This window comes from Saimiri boliviensis, chromosome 17, assembly GCF_048565385.1.
Source record: "Saimiri boliviensis isolate mSaiBol1 chromosome 17, mSaiBol1.pri, whole genome shotgun sequence".
NCBI classification, from domain to species: Eukaryota; Metazoa; Chordata; class Mammalia; order Primates; family Cebidae; genus Saimiri; species Saimiri boliviensis.
Window position 1 is genome coordinate 5,345,669 of NC_133465.1, and position 22,114 is coordinate 5,367,782.

The following is a 22,114-nucleotide window of genomic DNA, read 5'->3' on the forward strand; positions in this document are numbered from 1 at the left end:
ATTGGCTCAAACTATTAGTAAAACTGCCACGTATGTTGAACCTTGTCCTGCTACAGAATCAGTGTATCTAAAGTACACAGGCCTGATTTCTCCTGACGGTAAAATCAGGAGAGAAAATATAAATCATATTTTTCAGTGTTCTCCATTGCAGATTCAACATGAAAACACAGTGGACAACTGTGATAATCTAGTAAGCAATAGCAAATAGCAGTATGTTTCCCTAATCTATTTCTTCAACCTAAACAAAGGAGAATAAACACATTTGTATGATAATATTCTAAATGTAATTAATCCATTTTGATGGAGTAGAGGGCAGAAAGTAAGAGATTATTGAGGATTTTAAAAATTAATAAGTGATGTTTATTTAAAAAGTAGTAGGAGAAGACTCTTTACTTTGAGGTCCATTCCTTCAAGATTACAAGGGTTTCCAGAGAAAAATACTGCAAGGTAATGAGTGGCTGTCTCCACAGGACAATATTCTGCCTTTCTTCCCGCTCCCTCCTCTTCTTTTCATTCATTGAAGAGGGGTCTGAAAAACAATAATGCAGAGTTTAAAACAGAATTTCTAACATTTATGTTTACTCTCTTCATTCACTTTACATAAAAAGAGTTTTGCTTATCTCCCAAGTAACAACTAACAGCAAGTCTTAGTCTTGTGAAAATGGCAACTAGTACCTGTGGAGGCTGAGGCGGGCAGGTCACTTGAGGTCAGGAGTTCAAGATCAGCCTGGCCAACATGGTGAAACCTCGTCTCTACTAATAATACAAAAATTAGCTGGGCATGGTGGTATGCACCTGTAATCCCAGCTACTCTGGAGGCTGAAGCACAAGAACCCCTTGAACCCAGGAGGCAGAGAACGGAGATTACGCCACTGCACTCCAGCTTAGGTGACAGAGAAAGATTCTGTCTCAAAAAAAAAAAAGGGCACCTAGTCCAAACTCAACATAGAAAGGAGATGAATGACAGTAGCTCCCCCTTATCCACAGTTTCAGTAACCCATGGTCAACTATAATCTGAAAATATTAAATGGAAAATTCTGATAATAAGTAATTCATAAGTTTTATTGTTTTAAATTTAATTTTTATTAAGAGACAGGGTCTCCATTCTGTGGTCCAGGCTGGAATGCAGTGGCATGATCACAGCTCACTTTAAACTCCAACTCCTGGGCTCAAGTGATCCTCCCACCTCAGCCTCCCAAGTAGCTAGGACTACAGGTATGCACCACTATACACCTTTTTCTTTTTTGTAGAGATGGAGTATCACTACGTTGCCTAGGCTCGACTGAAACTCCTGGCCTCAAATGATTCTCCCACCTTGGCCTCCCGAAGTGCTGGAATTACAGGCATGAGCTACTGCAGCCAAGGCCCTAAGTTTTATGTTGTATGTTGTTCTGAGGAGTGTGATAAAATCTCACCAGTCCTGTGCCATCCAGCCCAAGACCTGTTTTAGTACATTCACGCTGTATATGTTACCCCATTACTATATACAGAACAACACAGTGTGGAATGTATCCTCATGGATAAGGGGGGACTACTATATTATAGTTGCTATTTAGTCAGTGTTACCTAGAGAACAATTGAGACAAAAGAAGAAAATGCTTACTCTTTGCCAACTCCCTGCCTTGACAAACATCAGAACCTTTTGTACAGGCTGTCCTAAAGAAATGGTACTGAAAATCCAGCAGTTCAATTTGGGACAGAGCTATAGATTTTGGGGAAATTACTGATATAAGTCTAAATTGGTCTACCTTCTATGAAGGTCATTCTATCAACCTATTGTCATATTACAGAACAAAGTGGTTTAGATCTCAAAATACTGAGGCAAACCAGTTGTTTCCAATCATGGCTCTGCCTTCTACTAATCATGTGATCTCGGGCAAGTTAGTTAATACTTTTGTGCCTCAGTTTTTCTCCTCTGTAAAATGGGGATAACAATAGTACATACTTTTCAGGGTCATTGTAAGGATTAAATGAGTTCATATTTGTAAAGTTCTCAGAAGAGTTTAACACTTAGTAAGTGTCAAATTAAGGTTAGCTATAATTGTCATCATCTATTGAAATTACAAAATGCTTCTGTTTGTTTCTTTGTGACGGGTCTCATTCTGTCACCCAGGCTGGAGTGCAGTGGCAGCATGATCTCGGCTCACTGCAACCTCCGCCTCCCTGGTTAAAGCGGCTCTCCTGCCTCAGCCTCCCAAGTAGCTGGGATCATAGGTGTCTGCCACCATGCCTGGCTAGTTTTTTTTTTTTTTTGTATTTTTAGTAGAGATGGGGTTGCATCATGTTGGCTAGGCTTGTTTCAAACCCCTGACCTCAAGTGATCTGTCCACCTTGGCCTCCCAAAGTGCTGGGATTACAGGCGTGAGCCATTGGACCCAGCACAAAATGCATATACATTGTAAACCGGTAATTCCATTTCTAGGACTGATTAGGTATAAGGTGAAATGACTTGCACAACTTTATTCACTGACGCATTATTTGTACTAACAAAAAATAATCAATAACTTAAATATTACTGATAGAAGACAGAACAGTGATTAAAGTATAGCACACTCATACAATGGAATGAAATACTAAGCAGCCATAATAAAGAATACTTTTTTTTTTGAGACAGGTTCTCCCTCTGTTGCCCAGGCTGGAGTGCAGTAGCATGATCACGGCTCATTGCAGACTTGCGGGCTCAAACGATCTTCTTACCTAAGTCTTTTGAGTAGCTAGCTAGAAGTACAGGTGCATATGATCACGACCAGCAAATTTAAAAATTTTTTTGTAGAAATCAGGTTTCTCCGTGTTGCCCTGGCTGGTCTCAAACTCCCGGGCTCAAGCAATCCTCCTATCTTGGCCTCCCCAAACAGCTGGTATTAAAGGCATGAATTGCCACACCCAACCTAAGAATAAGTTTTTCCTGTACAATTATAGCACAATCTCTAAAATATTAAGTAAAATAAACACTGTACAAAAGAGTAAGTATGACATGCTAACGTTAATTTTAAATTCCAATGGAGTGAGCAGTAGAGGAAGAATATACAAATGTATGTGCTTGCTAAAAGGAAAGAAAAAAATAGCACACAAAAGCTCCTGATGGGAAGACACCATGATACATGCCATGCCTATCTCCAAATCCTAAAACGTTTGGTGAAATTGCCAAGTTTACTGACGATCAAAGTAACCCAAAAGTCAGATCAGTGCTGGAAAATGTCCTCTGCAAGGCAATATGGTAATCAAAACAAACAAATGAAAACTACTATTTCAGAGAGCTTGCACTTCCTCTAAAAGAAGAGAATTTCTGTGATAATATTATCACACTAGAGTATTATTTGCAATGTGTTTGAGATGTCAAACAATTCAGAAACTAAAAAAAACAGTATGATTACTAGAAAAGAAAAACTTTTTTTTTTCATTTTCCTTTAAGGGCATGAAGGAAAGTTTCTACTTAAATCGTTCATATTAATAAAAGTCATCATTTTTAGGACAACTCTATAAACAGGAGTCAAATATACTGAAATTTACCACAAATTCCAATTTGGTTAAAATAAAAGTTTATTTCAAGCTATAATTTTAAAATAAATTTTAAAGTAATATTCACATTCTAACTTTTTTGAGAGCTGTCTATTTAAGAACAGTGCAATAAGTTTATAATCTACTTCTAGAGTTACAAAATAGCACAATAAAACTGAACACTGGGCAAAGCCAAATAAACACTGACCATACCAGAAGATTAACAAGTAATAATCTCATACCTAGAACATTGCTTATATGATTGTGGCCGGGTTGCTTCTGACATCACTATGAAAAATCACCTTATAGACCCTGACCCATAATTTAATTTACTAAGAAGATATTAATATAAGATTAAAAATATAAGAAGTAATATATCTCTATTTTATTCCAATGAAAAGTGTGTAATTTAAACCCATAGCTTTCCACCCTCCAAACCATCAAAATTTACCTGTGAAATTTCCATTATGTTGTTCCTTGTTCATTGCTACACGCCTCTGGTCACAATTTTTTCCATTCTCTGCCATTTCACAGATCAGTAACTCTTGAGGAGCTAATACAGCAAAATAAAATCCAGCAATACATTACAAACTTCTGCTGTGTAGCCACGATTGAATAAAATTGAATACAGGAATAATATCACAGTAATAACTGACACAATATGTGTTTATATGTTTTTTATAACCAAAATTTGAACAATTTGTATAGATATTTTAATACAAATAGCAAAAACATAAAAGCCATTTAGTTGTAAATCTTTTCCTAGTAGTTATTTCAGAGATTTTCCAGATTAAAATTTGGAGGTAATTTGTCCACAGAAGGAGGATATTAAACACTAGCACCTTCAAATGTTAACACACTATAAGGTCTAACATCCTTCTAATTTACAATTTAATATCATAGCACTATGTATCCCAAATTAATCTTATCATTTTTATCTTTTTTTTTTTTTTCTGAAAGGGAGTCTCACTCTGTTGCCCAGGCTGGAGTGCAGTGGTACAATCTCTGCTCACTGCAACCTCCGCCTCCCAGGTTCAAGTGATTCTCCTGCCTCAGCCTCCCGAGTAGCTGGAATTACAGGTGTATGCTACGATGACCAGCTGATTTTTGTATTTTTAGTAGAGACAGGGTTTTACCATATTGCCCAGGCTGGTCTCAAACTCCTGACCTCATGATCCACCCGCCTTGGCCTCCCAAAATGCTGGGATTACAGGCATGAGCCACTGTGCCTGGCCCATTTTTATTTTTTTACCATTTCTTTCATATTCTCTTTAACATTATCAGATAAAAATAGAATATACTACGAAAGATGTTAGAAATGTTGATACATAAATCCAAGATCACAGACCAGTTTTATTTAGGAAACAATTCTACTGAATAAAATGATATGGGCAAAGAAAATACAAATTTGAAATGTTTAAGATAGTTAAATGTACTCTATATCATTCTTCATACTACAGTTATCAGTGCTTTTACTTTAAATCACTATAATACAACATATAAACTGTGCTGGCACAATTGTCCTACACAAACACCAGATTGCCTGTGATTGTACCATTCTTCAGGTGTTAGTAAAGTAAAACTTTCTCCTCAAAAAGCATATCACTTCAATAAACACTAAAACACTGAGTCCTTAATACAATATTAAAACTTGCCCAGACTCATAAAAAGACAACTGGGGCCAGGTGCAGTGGCTTATGCCTATAATCCCAGTGCTTTGGGAGACCAAGGTGGGATGATCGCTTGAGGTCAGGAGTTTGAGGCCAGCCTGGGCTACACAGTGACATCCCATCTCTACATAAGATAAATAAATTAGCCAAGAGTGGTGGCCCATGCCTGTAGTTCTGCTGCTCAGGAGGCTGAGGTAGGAGGATTGCTTGGGCTCAGGGGTTCAATCAAGGATACAGTGAGCTATGATTGTGCCACTGCATTACAGCGTGGGCAAGAGGGAGACCCTGCTTAAAAAAAAAAAAGAAAAAAAGGCTGGGCATGGTGGCTCATGCGTGTAATCCCAGCACTTTGGGAGGCCGAGGCAGGTGGTTCACCTGAGGTTGGGAGTTCGAGACCAGCCTGACCAACAAGAAGAAAACCCATCTCCACTAAAAACAAAATTAGCCAGGCATGGTGCACATGCCTGTAATTCCAGCTATTCGGGAGGCTGAGGCAGGAGAATTGCTTGAACCTGGGAGGTGGAGGTTGTGGTGAACTGAGATCGGGCCATTGAACTCCAGCCTGGGCAAGCACAGCGAAACTCCACCTCAAAAAAAAAAAGAAAAATACAAAATTTAGCTGGGTGAGGTGGTGGGCACCTGTAATCCTAGCTACTTGGGAGGCTGAGGCAGAAGAATCGCTTGAACCAGGGAGGTGGAGGTTGCAGTGATTGGAGATGGCGCCACTGCACTCCAGCCTTGAGACAGAGCAAGACTTTGTCTCAAAAAACAAACAAACAAACAAACAAACAAACAAAAACAAAAGAGAGAGAAATACAAAAAACTTCCTATTAAATATTGTTAAAGAAAGAAAATAAAAATAAATACAATCCACAGGAAAAAGTAATTACAAATCACATATATTTCATAAGAAGCTTGTGTCTTTTTTTTTTTTTTTTTGGGACGGAGTTTCATTCTTGTTGCCCAGGCTGGAGTACAATGGCATAATCTTGGCTCACTGCAACCTGCACCTTCTGGGTTCAAGTGATTCTCCTGTCTCAGGCTCCCGAGTAGCTGGGATCACAGGCATGCACCACCATGCCCAGCTAATTTTGTATTTTTAGTAGAAATGGTGTTTCTCATGTTGGTCAGGCTGGTCTCGAACTCCTGACCTCAGGTGATCTGCCCGCCTTGGCCTTCCAAAGTGCTGGGATTACAGGTGTGAGCCACTGCACCTGGCCAGAAGCTTGTATCTAGACTGTAAACTCTTAAAACTCAGTAATAAAAAGCAAATAATCCAATTAATAAACAGAGGAACTGCACAGCTATTTCTCCAAAGATACACAAATTGCTAATAAGCACATAAAAAGATGTCTAACATCTTTAGCCATCAAGGAAATGCAAATTAAACCACAATGGGATACAATCTCATACCTATTAGGATAGTTTTATAAGTATCCTAATAAGTAGATAAAAACTATCCTAATAAATAATAAGTGCTGGTGAGGATGTGGAAAAATCAGAACCCTCATACACTGCTGGTGGGAATGCAAAATAGTCCAGTGGCTTTGGAAAACAATCTGTCAGATCCTCAAAAGAGAAAATATAGGCTGGAGTACAGTAGTGTGGTCTTGGCTCACTGCAACCTTCGCTTCCCAGGTTCAAGTGATTCTGCTGCCTCAACCTCCCTAGTAGCTGGGATTACAGGTGCCTGCTACTGCACCTGGCTAATTTTTTGTATTTTTAGTAGAGACGGGGTTTCACCACATTGGTCAGGCTGTTCTTGAACTCCTGACCTCGTGATCCGCCCCCCTCGGCCTCCCAAAGTGCTGGGATTATAGGTGTGAGCCACAGCACCCGGCATGTAACCCAAATGTCTTATCAACTGATGAATGGATATAGGAAATATAGTATACGTTATATATAACAATGAAATATTACTCAGCCATAAAAAGAAATGTAGTAGTAATACATGCTACTGCATCAATGGACGTTGAAAATATGCTAAGCGAAATGAGCCAGTCACAAAAGACTGCATGTTATGATTCCCATTTATATGAAATGCCCAGAATATGCATATCCATAATAACAGAAAGTAAATTAGCAGATTAGCTGGAGAAAAATGGGGAGTGGCTGCCAATAAATTGTCAGTTTCTTTCTGGGTTGATGATAATGTTCTCAAATTGTTTTGATAGTTGCATAGATGTGAATATACTGTTTAAATGGGTGAATTATATGGTATGTGAACTATGTTTCAATAAAGCTGTTTTAGAACAGTCACCAGCAGGAACTATCAAAACTTGCAAATATTCATAGGAATATATTCATAAGAAACATGTTATAAATATATATAATATATTCATAGAAAAATAATGGTATACTGTTCTACAAATCTCTCTCATTCATTCATTCATTCATTCATGTTGCCCAGGCTGGTCTCAAACTCCTGGTCTCAAGCGATCCTCCTGTCTCAGTTTCCCAAAGTGGTGGGATTACAGGCATGAGCCACTATCCAGTTTTCTCTATATTTAATAGAGGACCCAAGAGTATTAGGAGTATTCTCATGGCTAAGTGGCTCAAATTTTTCTATTTTATGAGCAAATTCAGTGACAGTTTAGAATTCAAAGTCAGATATATAAGTTAGGGGGTTATATTATTAAGAAAGAAAACTCATGAAATCACTTTATAAGGTGCTTATATAAGGTTTGTTTACCTATTCACTCAACAAATATTAATTGAACACTCTGTATGTGCCAAGAGTCATGCTAGATTTATATTTAACTGATCAGAATATGATATGGTCATGGGTGTGGTCCAATCTTCCTACAGTTTGTTATCTGATGCTTATTTATCCCTTGACTAAACTCTATTGTAACTATTTTCAAAATGTATGCCTCATAAAGGAAAACAAGTGAAAGACTACAAATCATTGCTGAATATGCAAATAAACGTATCAAGAAATAAAATATAGGTTTCTATTGGTATAGACAGCTTTGAGTAGATAATCATAAGATTTAAAATCTGAAAAATCTGGATTTGATCCCAGATTTGCCACTAACTAGTTGTATGATCTTAAGCAATGTTTTACTTTCTTTAGGCTTTGATTTTTTCAGATTCACAAAATGAGGACAGTAATTGCCGCTTTCAATCAAATGACTGATGTGTAGATGAAAAAATCTATGTATGCATATGTATGTTGTTGATATGCATGCATGTATGACTACAAATACATCAAAAGGGTAGGAGGTAGTAAACCTACAAAATGCCTAAACTAGACAAACAACTTCACAGCACACGCCTCATTGTTACCATATCAGTGATGCCACTGTTGTTCATTTAGCTCTCATTTATAAAGGTCTGGGGTCTCCAATGGGCACTGAGGATACAAATATGAATAGGATAAAGAGATCCCTGTTCTCAAGAGGATCACCGTCTGGTAAAGAAGCCAAATGAACACAAATCAATTATAACAGAATGGGATGAAATAGGTATTTTAATAAAATTAGATGAAAAGACAATGTTTTAGTCAGGTGTTAAGAATCTAACAGAATTGGATTTACTCATGCTTCACAAGTAACTACTCTATGAACTTAAAGAAATTTGTAAATCTCCCTGAACATCAGTTTTCCTTAATTTGTAAAACAGAGATAACATAACATGACACACATCAGAGGGTTGAGGATTAAACAAGGCAATGTATGTAAAATGCTAATATATTGCCTCACCTTTCATATGACCTCAGTATATACTACCTATGATGAAGACCACCAGGAAGAAAGTACTATGAGAGCACAGAGGACAATGTATCACACGAGTTCACAGAAGGTGAAAGTTTGACCCTGCAAACTTAAGTCATTCTTGTGTGAAGATTCTGCCAAAAGACAATGTAGCCCAAGCAATTACAAAACAACAACAGAAACCAAAGATACTAGAGCATCACAATAGGTTTACAAAATGGAAATCTACTTCACAAATTTGAATTTTATTAATAAAAAAAATCAATTAAGGATGTTTGAAATGGAACCATAAAAAAAAAAAGTTAATGATTTTCCACCAGCCAGTCATTTAACTTGAAGCTATACTTAAGTTCTGCAAATACTTAAAACTAGGAGGGTTTGGCCAGGCATGGTGGCTCAGCCTGTAATCCCAGCACTTTGGAAGGCTGAGGTAGGTGAATCGCCTGAGGTGAGAAGTTTGAGGCCAGCCTGGCCAACAGGGTGAAACCCTGTCTGTATTAAAAAGACATAAATTAGCTGAGTATGGTGTCTCACACCTGTAATCCCAGCTACTCAGGAGGCTGAGGCAGGAGAATGGCTTGAACCCAGGAGAGGCAGAAGTTGCAGTGAGCCGAGATTACGCTACTGTGCTCCAGCCTGGGCAACAGAGCAGTACTCCATCACAAAAACAAAAACAAAACAAGCAAACAAACAAACTATGTGAAAACATATTCAGCCAAATCCTAGGCAATATCTTTTAAAGCTATTTTAAAGATATTTAAATATTTATGGATATCTAAATATATAATAAATATTACATATAAGATATTTAAGATATTTTAAAGCCAGCCATTCATCTATATCACAGTAAGCAAACTTTATTTAATTTGTAATGAAAAGATAAATAGGACACAAAAGGGTTTGCATTACAAGTAACTTTCTAAAACCTTTCCCCAACAAAACACTGACAATTGAATTCATTTGCCCCTATTTACTCTTTCCCATAGTGTCATCTTCAAAAGATAAAGAGTTTTATCCAAAACATTTTGGATCTATGAGTTCATACTCATAACAATGGTATCGCACAATTATTTGAAGGTTTTGTTTTTAAGCCATTGCAACAGGGATATTCATTTGAGCAAATAATGTGTTCTTACACAATGTGCTAAAAAAGAACAGCATACTGACATTTCCTTCTCCAAAATTCTCCCTAGAAAACATAAAATAGTAGTCTGAAATTTTGTTTTATAATAAATTACCCAGGGAACAAAGTTATTTTCATCAGTCTACTTTTTCACAAACAAAATAAATTTGCAGTTTAAAAAACAACTTTTCATTCCCAAAAGAAGGAACTATAGCATAAAGCCAAACAAGAAAGCCACTGAGTTTCTAAACAGTTAACCTTATAAAAGCATCAAACCCCCCAACTTTTTTTTTTTTTTTGCATTTTGACCATTTAGTATGGTTAAAACTATCCTAAGTATGAAACAACCAAACTAGAAGAACTATGCACTAGTATTCTAAATAGTTAAGCTTATAAAAACTTCAAAGCTTTTCTGCATTTTAACCATTTTGTAAAGGATTTTATATTTTTCCTTGCCTTTCAAAATTCCCTTGAAAACATCCTCAATTACTTTGCCTTTTCTTCCCCTAATCATACATACTGTAAAACTGCAGTGCCTCCAGAATTACCTGCATTCTTTTTTTTTTTTTTTTTTTTTTTGAGACGGAGTTTCGCCCTTGTTACCCAGGCTGGAGTGCAATGGCACGATCTCGGCTCACCGCAACCTCCGCCTCCTGGTTTCAGGCAATTCTCCTGCCTCAGCCTCCTGAGTAGCTGGGATTACAGGCACGTGCCACCATGCCCAGCTAATTTTTTGCACTTTTAGTAGAGACGGGGTTTCACCATGTTGACCAGGATGGTCTCGATCTCTCGACCTCGTGATCCACCCGCCTCCGCCTCCCAAAGTGCTGGGATTACAGGCTTGAGCCACCGCGCCCGGCTTACCTGCATTCTTATGATGTGTCTAAGTAGCTGAACATAGCTCAAGAAAATCATACAATTACACAGCCACTTCAAATTCTTTTTTTTTTTTTTTTTTTTGAGACAGAGTCTGGCTCTGTTGCCCAGGCTGAAGTGCAATGCACAAGCTCGGCTCACTGCAACCTCTACCTCCTGGGTTCAAGTGATTCTTCTGCCTTAGCGTCCCGAGTAGCTGGGACTACAGGCATGTGACACTATGCCCGGCTAATTGTTGCATTTTTAGTAGAATCGGGGTTTTATCATATTGGTCAGGCTGGTCTCGAACTCCTGAACTTGTGATCCACCCGCCTTGGCCTCCCGAAGTGCTGGGATTACAGGCGTGAGCCACCTTGCCCAGCCTCAAATTCTTAATTCAACAAATATATATCAACTGTCTATTATGTGCCAGTTATATTATGATGATGATGATGATGATGATGATGACTGAGTCTTGCTGTGTCACCCAAACTGGAGTGCAGTGGCTCACTGCAACTTCTGCCTCCCAGGTTCAAGCGATTCTCCTGCCTCAGCCTCCCAAGTAGCTGGGACTACAGATGCCCGCCACTATGCCCGGCTAATTTTTGTATTTTTAGTAGAGACGGGATTTCACTATGTTGGCCAGGCTGGTCTTAAACTCCTGATCTCATGATCCGCCTGTCTTGGCCTCCCAAAGTACTGGGATTCCAGGCATGAGCCACTGTGCACAGCCTATTATCATTATTAAGACAGAGTCTCACTCTTTTTTTTTTTTGAGACGGAGTTTCGCTCTTGTTACCCAGGCTGGAGTGCAATGGCGCGATCTCGGCTCACCGCAACCTCCGCCTCCTGGGTTCAGGCAATTCTCCTGCCTCAGCCTCCTGAGTAGCTGGGATTACAGGCACGCGCCACCATGCCCAGCTAATTTTTTGTATTTTTAGTAGAGACAGGGTTTCACCAGGTTGACCTGGATGGTATCTATCTCTTGACCTTGTGATCCACCCGCCTCGGCCTCCCAAAGTGCTGAGATCACAGGCGTGAGCCACTGCGCCCGGCCCCAGAGTCTCACTCTTAATTCCACAGGCTGGAATGCAATAGCACTGCAACCTCTACCTCCTGGGTTCAAATGATCCCCTGTCTCAGCATCCCAAGTAGCTGGGACTACAGGTGTGCACCACCATGACAGGCTAATTTTTATATTTTTTGTAGAGATGTGGTTTCGCCATGTTGCGCAGGCTGGTCTCAAACTCCTGGGCTCCAGTGATCTGCCCATCTCAGCCTTCCAAAGTGCTGGGATTACAGGCGTGAGCTTCTTCACCCAGCCCAATTATTAAGATGCCAAATCTCAACACTAAAATTGATTACTCCTACTAATAAACCTTTTTTTTTTAATTCTGACAACTATTTCATTCTTTGTTCTTACTCCCAAAACATTTTACCCTCCTTTCTCCTTTCTTATTTTCAACACTGACTTTCTTTTTTGAGACAGGGTCTCACTCTGTCCCCCAGCCTGGAGTGCAATGATGTGACTGATCATGGCTTACTGCACCCTCGACCTCCTGGGCTCAGGTGATCCTCCCATCTCAGCCTCCCAAGCAGCTAGGACTACAGGCACATGCCACCATGTCTGGCTAATTTGTATATTTTTTGTAGAGACTGGGTTTCACCATGTTGCCCAGGCTGGTTTTTAACTCCTGGGCTCAAGTGATCTGCCTGCCTCGCCTTCCAAAGTGCTGGGATTACAGGCATGAACCGTGTCTAGCCCTGTTTCATTTTTTTAAATAACGAAAGCAGTGAGAGAATTCACCAATCCCCTTACTATTAAGCCAACTAAAATATTTATACCTCCACCCATGTTGGCATTCGTTCTCTTTTTATGACTCCGCAATGTCCGCAGTGTCCTCTACTTAATGAAGGCCATTATGTCAATATATGTATCATTCCCTTCCTCCTTCTCAGGGACTTTGCTCCTTCTGTTCTCACTGTGTAATCAATCTTTACACCTTTATTTTCACCAGAAAATTAAGTATTCAGTATTTCCCGTTTTTCACTCCTTATTTATAAACAGTTCTCAAAAGAGTTGCCTACATAAACACAGTCTCCACTTACTCATCACCAAATTTCTGCTCAATCCATTATGATACGACTTTGGCCCCGACAAGTAAAAATAAATTGCTTTTGTCAAGACTGCCAATGACCTCCATTTGCCAAATCCAAAGGATGCATCTTACTGAACCTCTTACCTTCACTGAACACAAGTTTCCGCTCCCTATTTCTTGAAATACTCGTTTTTCTATTTCTCGACAGCTCCCCCTGCTCTACTTCCTGGGGTTCTTCAAAGCCGGGTCCTAGATTCCTTTTTCTGCTCCCTTTATATGCTCTCCCTAATGATGTCATCTATTCACTCAGCCTTAAATACCCTCTACTTACTGACAATTCTTTCTTTCAAAGGCAAAATAATGTTGCAATAGTGCTTTAGGAAAGTGCTTTATTAATATGCTGTAAGAATAATCAGAATCACAGAAGAAACCTTAGAGAGTATCAAGCCTATTTTACTGCTTATTCACAGATAAACATCTCAGAGGTAAGTGGCTTACATAACGTCACAAAACAAGGTAGTGAGAAACCTGGAAGCAGGACTCAGATATGACGGTGATCTTAGGAGTACTCTGACCTACTGGGAAGACAACTCCACCCTGCAAACTAAATTTAAAATTATTTTTCTGAGATTTTGAAAGGGACAACCTCAATCTAGAAAAGTTAGGTAATATAAGAGCTGGCCTCAAAATATGATTAGGAGTTAAAGACTCAATCTTTTCTCTCTCTTTTTTTTTTTTTTTTTGAGGCAGTCTTGCTCTGTCACCCAGGCTGGAATGCAGTGGTGCAATCAACGGCTTATGGCAGGCAACCTCTGCCTCCCGGGTTCAAGACATTCTCCTGTCTCAGCCTTCCCAGTAGCTGGGATTACAGACATCCGCCACCATGCCTGGCTAAATTTTTTGTATTTTTAGTAGAGACAGGGTTTCACCATGTTGGCCAGGCTAGTCTCGAACTCCTGACCTCAGGCGATCAGCTAGCCTCAGTCTCCCAAGTGTTGGGGTTACGGGCATAAGCCACTGTGCCTGGCCTAAGACTCAAATCTAATCAAATTGGGAGTACAGGTTGCTGTAAGTTTTTTATGTTACACTGAGGGACATTATTAGGCTGGGCTCATAGCCATAAAATTTTAACTAAACTGCCTGAAAAAAAAAATTTAAGGGGACTGGTTTTATGATAAAAGAAAAGTTAAACAAGACAAAACGGCAAATCTATCTCCAGCACAGTGCAGCAGAAGTTATTCAGCCTGTAAGTCTTCTGTCTACCAGGGCACAAAGCACTATGATTATCAAGGCCTTTGATCATCTTGCCATCATGCTCCCAAATAATATTTTGATTCTAATCTGGCTTCTCGTGCAGATTAGCTATAAGTGAAAGTGCTTGTAATGGGCTGAATTGTGCCCCCACCAAATTCATATGGTGAAGTCCTAATACTCATGTGACTATAATTTGGAGATACTACCTTTAAGAGGGTAATTAAGGTTAAATGAAGTAATAAGGGTGGTACCCTAATAGGGACTCAGTCCTTATTGGAAGAAGTACCAGACCGGTACTTCTACCGAGACACACAGGAAAGACTATGTAAGGACACAGTAGGTGGCTGGCTGTAAGCCAGGAAGAGAGTCCTTACCAGAAATCAACCCTGCTTGATCAAGGCACCTTGATCTTGGACTTTCAGCCTACAAAACTGGGAGAAAAAATTTTCTGTTGTTTAAGCCATCCAGCCTGTGGTATTCTGTTATGACAACCCTAGCAGAGCAATATAAAGATGATTAGTATAAATAAGGGTATCCAGATTGCAGAATTGTTTTGTTTTGTTTTGTTTTGTTTTTGTAGAGACAGACTCTGTTACTCAGAGTGATCTTCTGGGTAACAAGTGATCTTCCTGTTTCGGCCTCCCAAAATGCTGGGATTACACGTGTGAGCCACCTTGCGTACCTAGACTACCTTTCATCCAGAAAAAACTGATGTATTTTACTGCATGTGTCTTTAAACTGCAACAGTGACTAATCTAGCATTAACATACCCTGTTTATCTTACTCATTATCATCTTCATCATGACCCATTTTACAGGCAAAGAGGGAACCTTGGTGCTTGAAAGCTGCCAATATGTCCTGACTACAAGTTATATGACCTCAGGTTAAATAACCTGCATTTGGGCATATTTGTAAAATATCCGCATTCTTATTATTTTTTGAGATGGAGATTCGCTCTCGTCCCCGAGGCTGGAGTGCAATGGCGTGATCTTGGCTCACTGCAACCTCCGCCTCAAGCCTCCCAACTAGCTGGAATTACAGGTGCATGGCACCATGCCAGGCTAATTTTTGTATTTTTAGTAGAGACAGGGTTTCACCATGTTAGCCAGGCTGGTCTCAAACTCTTGACCTCAGGTCATCCGCCTGCCTTGGCCTCTTAAAGTGCTGGGATTGCAGGCGTGAGCCACCGCGCCCGGTCCCCATTCCTATTTTTATGTCATCCTTAAATGCGTTTGTTTTGCTTTGGGGAACTCTCAACAATTTAGCTCCTCTACTTTAAGATAATTTTTTTTTTGAGAAGGAATTTTGTCTGGTTGCCCAGGCTGGAGTGCAATGGCGCAATCTCGGCTCACTGCAACCTCGCCTCCTGGGTTCAAATGATTCTCCTGCCTCAGCCTCCCAAGTAGCTGGTATTACAAGCGTGTGCCACCATGCCTGACTAATTTTTTGTACTTAGTAGAGAAGGGATTTCACCATGTTGGTCAGGCTGGTCTAGAACTCCTGACCTCAAGTGATCCACCTGCCTCAGCCTCCCAAAGTGCTTGGATTATAAGTGAGAACCACCACACCTGGCCAAGATAAATTATATAAAAGTGCATTACACAGTGACTTGCACATAGCAGTCACTTAACGTTAGTTTCTCCTTGCTCTTTAAATGCAGTATCATACCCATCAATCTACATGCCTCTTGAATGTCACAATTTTAAAAAAAAAAACCATAGTAAATATTGCCCTGAGAATTCACTTACAGGTACCTGCTTTCCATATTAGTATGCTATACAAAAGCCTATGTAGCTGGTTTCCATGCCCTACATAACAGAAACAACCACAGATTTAGAGCAATCTTAGTTTATGTTGTATAATAACAATGAATTATTCTTCATCAGTCTAAACATCTTGAAATGTACTACAAGGACAAAATTATTATGAAGTAAAAGGGTTCTAGTCTATCCACATAACTAAATAAGATGAAATAATCATTTTCAGAGAGAGCCACTTTTCAAAATTCAATAAAGTAGCAATAATTTTTGAAATCTGTGATGACACAATGTCAGTAAGATTCCTAGATGTAGGAGTAAGTCAAAGTATTACTAGTCTGTTTAAAATACTGAAATATCCTCAAACAGAAATCTTGACCTTCAATGGCATCTACTTTGTACTGAGTGCATGTATGTTAGTTGTAAAAATGAGGTTGCTGAAACAAATCTTATAGGTCTGTGGATGGGGTTGAGAAGACAGAAACCAGGCAGAAACGTAACTCAAACATCAAATAATTTTCATTGTGAACATTTATATAGATACAAGACATACATTAAAAGAGTGTAATGGACCTTAAATACAGCTGAGGCATTTAAAACAGAGTTAACATTAAACGTGGGGTTGTTTGTTTCCTACAGAAGTGCTTCGAAAGCACTGCAAAAATCAGCTCACAAAGGTTCTTTGTAGGCTGTATATCCAGTGCTAAGACTATAATACTCCATTCATTTTAAACATTAGCCACACTTGTAATATGAAAACAATGTGCAAGTAAATAACTGAGAGTCCCCCAAAGCAAAACAAAACCCATTTATGGATGACATGATAAAAGCATCTCCCCAAGTAATATAAAAGTTTTTGGGAAGGTTAACAAGGTAGAAAAGGAAAAGAAAGTCAGAGTAACAACGCCATTGATTTCTATTTTCTTGGCAACATCATTCCAAAATAAAACATACTTCTTCTCTTTTTTTTTTTTTTTTAAATCATCTATCCAAATGAATTCTACTTTCTCAAAAAAAAAAAAAATATGTTAGTGTGCTCAATAAAACACATTGTTCTTCTTACAAGGCACAAAAAGACAGCCCAAAAGTATTACACTTCTCAGTAATGTTTCTTGTTTTCAGAAGTATCTATTTCTTAAAATTTGTTTTGTGACAGGGTCTTCCTCTGTCACACAGGCCAGAGTGCAGTAGCACGATCACAGCTCACCACAGCCTGGAACTCTTTGGGCTCAAGCAATGCTTCAGCCTCAACTGCCAGAAGTATCTATTCTTAATTGGATTAGACTACTCCAAATTAGCTGTAGATTTCCCTAAAACTGTTAACATTAAGGAATTGTGATTTACGCTTGGAAACAAAAGAAATAATCTGAGTAACATACCTTGACAAATGAGGCTTTGATAGTTTTCCGCTTGTGCAGGGGTATAAAGCCAAAGATAATTCAAATAAAATGCACAGGCCAGGCACGGTGGCTCACACCTGTAATCCCAGCACTTTGGGAGGCCAAGGCAGGTGGACTGCCAGGTCAGGTGTTTGAGACCAGCCTGGCTGACATGGTAAAATCCCATCTCTACTAAAAATACAAAAATTAGCTGGGCGAGGTGGTGGGTGCCTGTAATCCCAGCTACTCAGGTGACTGAGACAGGGGAATTGCTTGAATCTGGGAGGTGGAGGTTGCAGTGAACCAAGATCACGCCATTGCACTCCAGTGAGGGTGAAAGAGTGAGACTCTGTCTCAAAAAAAAAAAAAAAAAAAAGCAAAGCACAATATCAGAGTAACTACCACATCATCTGACACTCTAAATCAGATAACAGAATCTATCATGTGGTTATGCCAGTTAAATAACATGTACTCTGAAAATTCATAATGCTGTGAATGGGAATATATGAAAAAAATTTCTTGAATCTTTTTCAACTTTTTTTTTTTTTTTTGAGATGGAGTCTTGCTCTGTTGCCCAGGCTGGAGTGCAGTAGTGCTATCTTGGCTCACTGTAACCTCCGCCACCCACATTCAAGTGATTCTCCTTCCTCGGCCTCCCCAGTAGCTGAGATTACAGGTGCCTGCCACTGTGCCTGGCTAATTTGTGTATTTTTAGTAGATACAGGGTTTCACCATGTTGGCCAGGCTGTTCTTGAACTCCTGACCTTGTGATCCACCAGCCTTTGCCTCCCAAAGTGCTGGGGAGTGACTTGCAAGTGTGAGTCACCGTGGCCAGCAAATTTTTTTCAACTTTCTAAAGTCTTTGGGAGGGCTGGGCATGATGGTTCACACCTGTAATAATCCCATCATTTTGAGAGGCTGAGGCAGGAAGATAGTTTGAGGCCAAGAGGTCCAGACCAGCCTAGGAAACACAGTGATACCCCATCTCTTTTTTTTTTTTTTTTTTTTGAGACGGAGTTTTGGCTCTTGTTACCCAGGCTGGAGTGCAATGGCGCGATCTCGGCTCACCGCAACCTCCGCCTCCTGGGTTCAGGCAATTCTCCTGCTTCAGCCTCCTGAGTAGCTGGGATTACAGGCACGTGCCACCATGCCCAGCTAATTTTTTGTATTTTTAGTAGAGACGGGGTTTCACCATGTTGACATGTTGACCAGGATGGTCTCGATCTCTCAACCTTGTGATCCACCCGCCTCGGCCTCCCAAAGTGCTGGGATTACAGGCTTGAGCCACCGCGCCCGGTGATACCCCATCTCTTAAAACAAAAAGCAATTAGCCAGTGGTGGTATGTGCCTGTAGTCCTAGCTACTTGGGAGGCTGGAGCCAGAAGACTGCCTGAGTCCAAGAGTTTGAGCCTGCAGTGAGCTATGATTGTGCCACTGCACCCCAACCTGGGTGACAGAATAAGACTGTGTTGAAAGAAAAGTAAAGAAAGGAGTGAGGGAGGGGGGGAAGGAAGAAAGGAGGGAAGTCAGTGAGTCTTGGGGAACTGACAAATCATAACCCCAAATTAGTATACAATTTAAAAGCATTCAGAATCTCCATAAAATCTCTCAATAATGGATCAGCAGGTTATGAGGGTATGTGTTTCCGGCCTAAAAAGTTCCTTAACTTGGCTGGGTGTGGGGGCCCACGCCTGTAATCCCAGCATTTTGGAAGGCTGAGGCAGGTGGATCACAAGGTCAGGAGTTTAAGACCAGCCTGGCCAAGATGGTGAAAACCGGTCTGTACTAAAAATACAAAAAATTAGCCAGGTATGGTGGTGGGCACCTATAATCCCAGTTACTCGTTACTCGGGATGCTGAGGCAGAGAATTGTTTGAACCTAGGGGGCGGAGGTTGCAGTGAGTCGAGATCGCACCACTGCACTCTAGCCTGGGCAAGAGTGAGAATCCATCTCAAAAAAAAAAAAAAGTTCCTCAACTTAAATCTAGCAATGTATAAAATACACTCAACTCATCGCAGGTTTCTATTTGTTGAAAAATTAGAAACTGCTCTGGGTCTAATTTTTTTTCTCTTTTTAAAACAAAATCTTACTCTGTCACCTAGACTGAAGTACAGTAGTGCCATTTCGGCTCACTGAAACCTCTACCTCCCAGGTTCAAGGGATTCTCCTGTCTCAGCCTCCATCCAGAGGAGCTGGGATTACAGGCACATGCCACCATACCCAGCTAATTTTTCTATCTTTAGTAGAGACAGGGTTTCTCTATGTTGGCCAGGCTGGTATCAAACCCCTGACCTCAGGTGATCCACTGCCTTGGCCTCCCAAAGTGCTGGGATTATAGGCGTGGTCACTGAGCCAGAGGTGGGAGGTAAGAGGATTGTTTGAGGCTAAGAGTTCAAGACTAGCCTGGCCAACACTGTGGAACTCTATCTCTACTAAAAATACAAAAATTAACTGGGATTGGTGGTGAAGGCCTATAGTCCCAGGTCCTTGGGAAGCTGAGGAATGAGAATCACTTGAGCCTGGGAGGTAGAGGCTGCAGTGAGGCAGTAATCCCAGTTGAGTCAAGGCGGTGCCACTGCACTCCAGCCAGGGTGATAGACCAAGAGTCTGACTCCAAAAGAAAAAAAAAAAAAAAGAAAAATCCCATTTCTCATTTTCTATTAATCTATTTCTAACTGTTCATGCAGTTTTTCATAACCAATGCAATCTTAGCAAGACATTTTCATCAAAAAGATGGGAGCCTAAGGATAAGGTTAAGAACTAATGAGGGCTGGGTGCGGTGGCTCATGCCTGTAATCTCAGCACTTTGGGAGGCCAAGGCGGGCGATCACAAGGTCAGGAGTTCAAGACCAACCTGGCCAACACAGTGAAACTCTGCCTCTACTAAAAATACAAAAATTAGCCAGGTGTGGTGGCTCATGCCTATAGTCCCAGCTACTCAGGAGGCTGAGGCAGGAGAATCGCTTGAACCTGGGAGGCGGAGGTTGCAGTCAGCTGAGCCTGTGCCATTGCACTCCAGCGTGGGTGACAGAGTGAGACTCTGTCTCAAAAAAAAAAAAATTAAAAAATTAAAAATTAAAAAATAAAAAATAAAAAAAATGAAGGAATACCAGACTAGAGTTGGGAGATTTGGTTAACTGTGAGACCTTGGCATTGTCACCTCACATGCCTGATTGTCTCTCTCCTCATTCAATTATTATGCAGCACATGGAGTAAATAAATGCCATCATTTCTTTTCTAACAGTAAAAAAATTCCAACTAGCACTAGGGTACAGTTTTGGATGTATGTAATGACAAGTACTTATGTATACTGATTTACAGTTTAAAAATAAGTTAACAAACATAATGCTAACAACCATCTTTAAAGGACAGTTATTTTTATCCTTGTTTTTTACAAATGAGAGATCAAGTGCTCCAAGGGCTCCAAATAGCAACTCTGCAGCATATAAATGTCAGAGCAGTTCAACCTCACTTTCCCAAGTCAAATTCAATAGTTCTTCTTCTGCACAAAACAGTCCAGTGAGAGGATTTTCAGTGGTCACAAAGGAATTTCAGAGTCACACACATATGCACATAAGATGAAAAAATAGTCTCAGAAGTTTGGCTTGTCCTAGTGTTCTCAAATGCTCCCCATTACTAGAATTAACAGAACACTCATCCCTACTGATTCTTAGTATTTAAACTGACTCGTATCTATGAAACTCCCTACTTTACTGTCCCCAAATACCTGGGGCATTTACACTTGTATAACTGGGGTGAAAATACTCTCACTGGACTGTGATGTACAGTAGAATAGAAGAACTATTGAATTTGGACTTCAAATGAAGTCTGACTGAACACCTGCTCTGACATTTATATCCTCTATTCTTTCTATTCTAAAGTAACACCACTGTAGGGATACTGAACTTTATCATGAGCCACACTTATGATTAAGCCAAGAAACAAGTCTCAAAAAATTGCCAAGAATGGGCATTATAAATGACATTCTCTGATAAGCCAGAAATTATGTCAACCTTTAGTACCAAAAAAAAAGGAAAGAAAAAGTTTCTAGGTAGTTAGAAGTTAACGCACACAGTCCTAAATAACATAGCTCAAAATAAAGGAAATTTAAAAATGCTCAGAACTACCAGAACAAAGTGAATTTAGCAAGGTCACAGGATAAAAGATCAAAACAAATACTTTCTACTATACACTTGGAATAAAAATTGGACTATTACATCTTGAAATAATTTTTTAAAATTTCAGATTCAGTAACATCTGAAAATATATTTAGAGACAAATTTAACAAAATATAAGTAACTCTACTCTAAAAAAGAAATAAAGAAAATAAATTATACAGAGCCTAAATAAATGATCAGCATATTTTGTTGATTGTTTGGAAGACTCAATATTGTTACTATGTCCATTTACCCTGATATGGTTTGGCTCTATGTCCCCACCTAAATTGTAATCCCGACATATCCAGGGAGGGAGGTGATTGGATCACAGGGGCAGTTTCCCCCACGCTGTTCTCATGATAGTGAGTGAGTTCTCAGGAGATCTGATGGTGATGTATTTGATAGTTCCTCCTTCACATACTCCTCTCTTCTGCTGCCTTGTGAAGAAGGTTCCTGCTTCCCCTTCCACCATGATTGTAAGTTTCCTGAGGCCTTCTTAGCCATACAGAACTGAGTCAATTAAACTACGTTCCTTTATAAATTACCCAGTCCTAGGCAGTATCTTTATAGCAGTGTGAAAACGGACTAATACATCCCCCAAAGTG

General features: G+C 39.8%; 1 protein-coding gene across 7 annotated transcripts in view; it reads right to left on the reverse strand.

Moving 5' to 3' along the window:
- VMP1 (vacuole membrane protein 1) overlaps positions 1-22,114 on the reverse strand; it is a 134,484-nt gene that overhangs the window by 103,818 nt on the left and 8,552 nt on the right. For 2 of the 7 annotated variants that reach the window (XM_010339717.3, XM_074388075.1), the window contains exons 2-3: positions 3,950-4,051; positions 394-529 (exon numbers count right to left, since the gene is read on the reverse strand). In XM_010339717.3, coding sequence (XP_010338019.1) covers positions 394-529; positions 3,950-4,025 — 212 coding nt within the window. In that variant the 5' untranslated portion in view covers positions 4,026-4,051. Of the gene's footprint in view, positions 1-393; positions 530-3,949; positions 4,052-5,632; positions 5,789-13,105; positions 13,672-22,114 lie in introns of those variants that run through there. The other 5 variants (XM_074388079.1, XM_074388078.1, XM_074388076.1 and 2 more) reach the window with 4 other exon arrangements.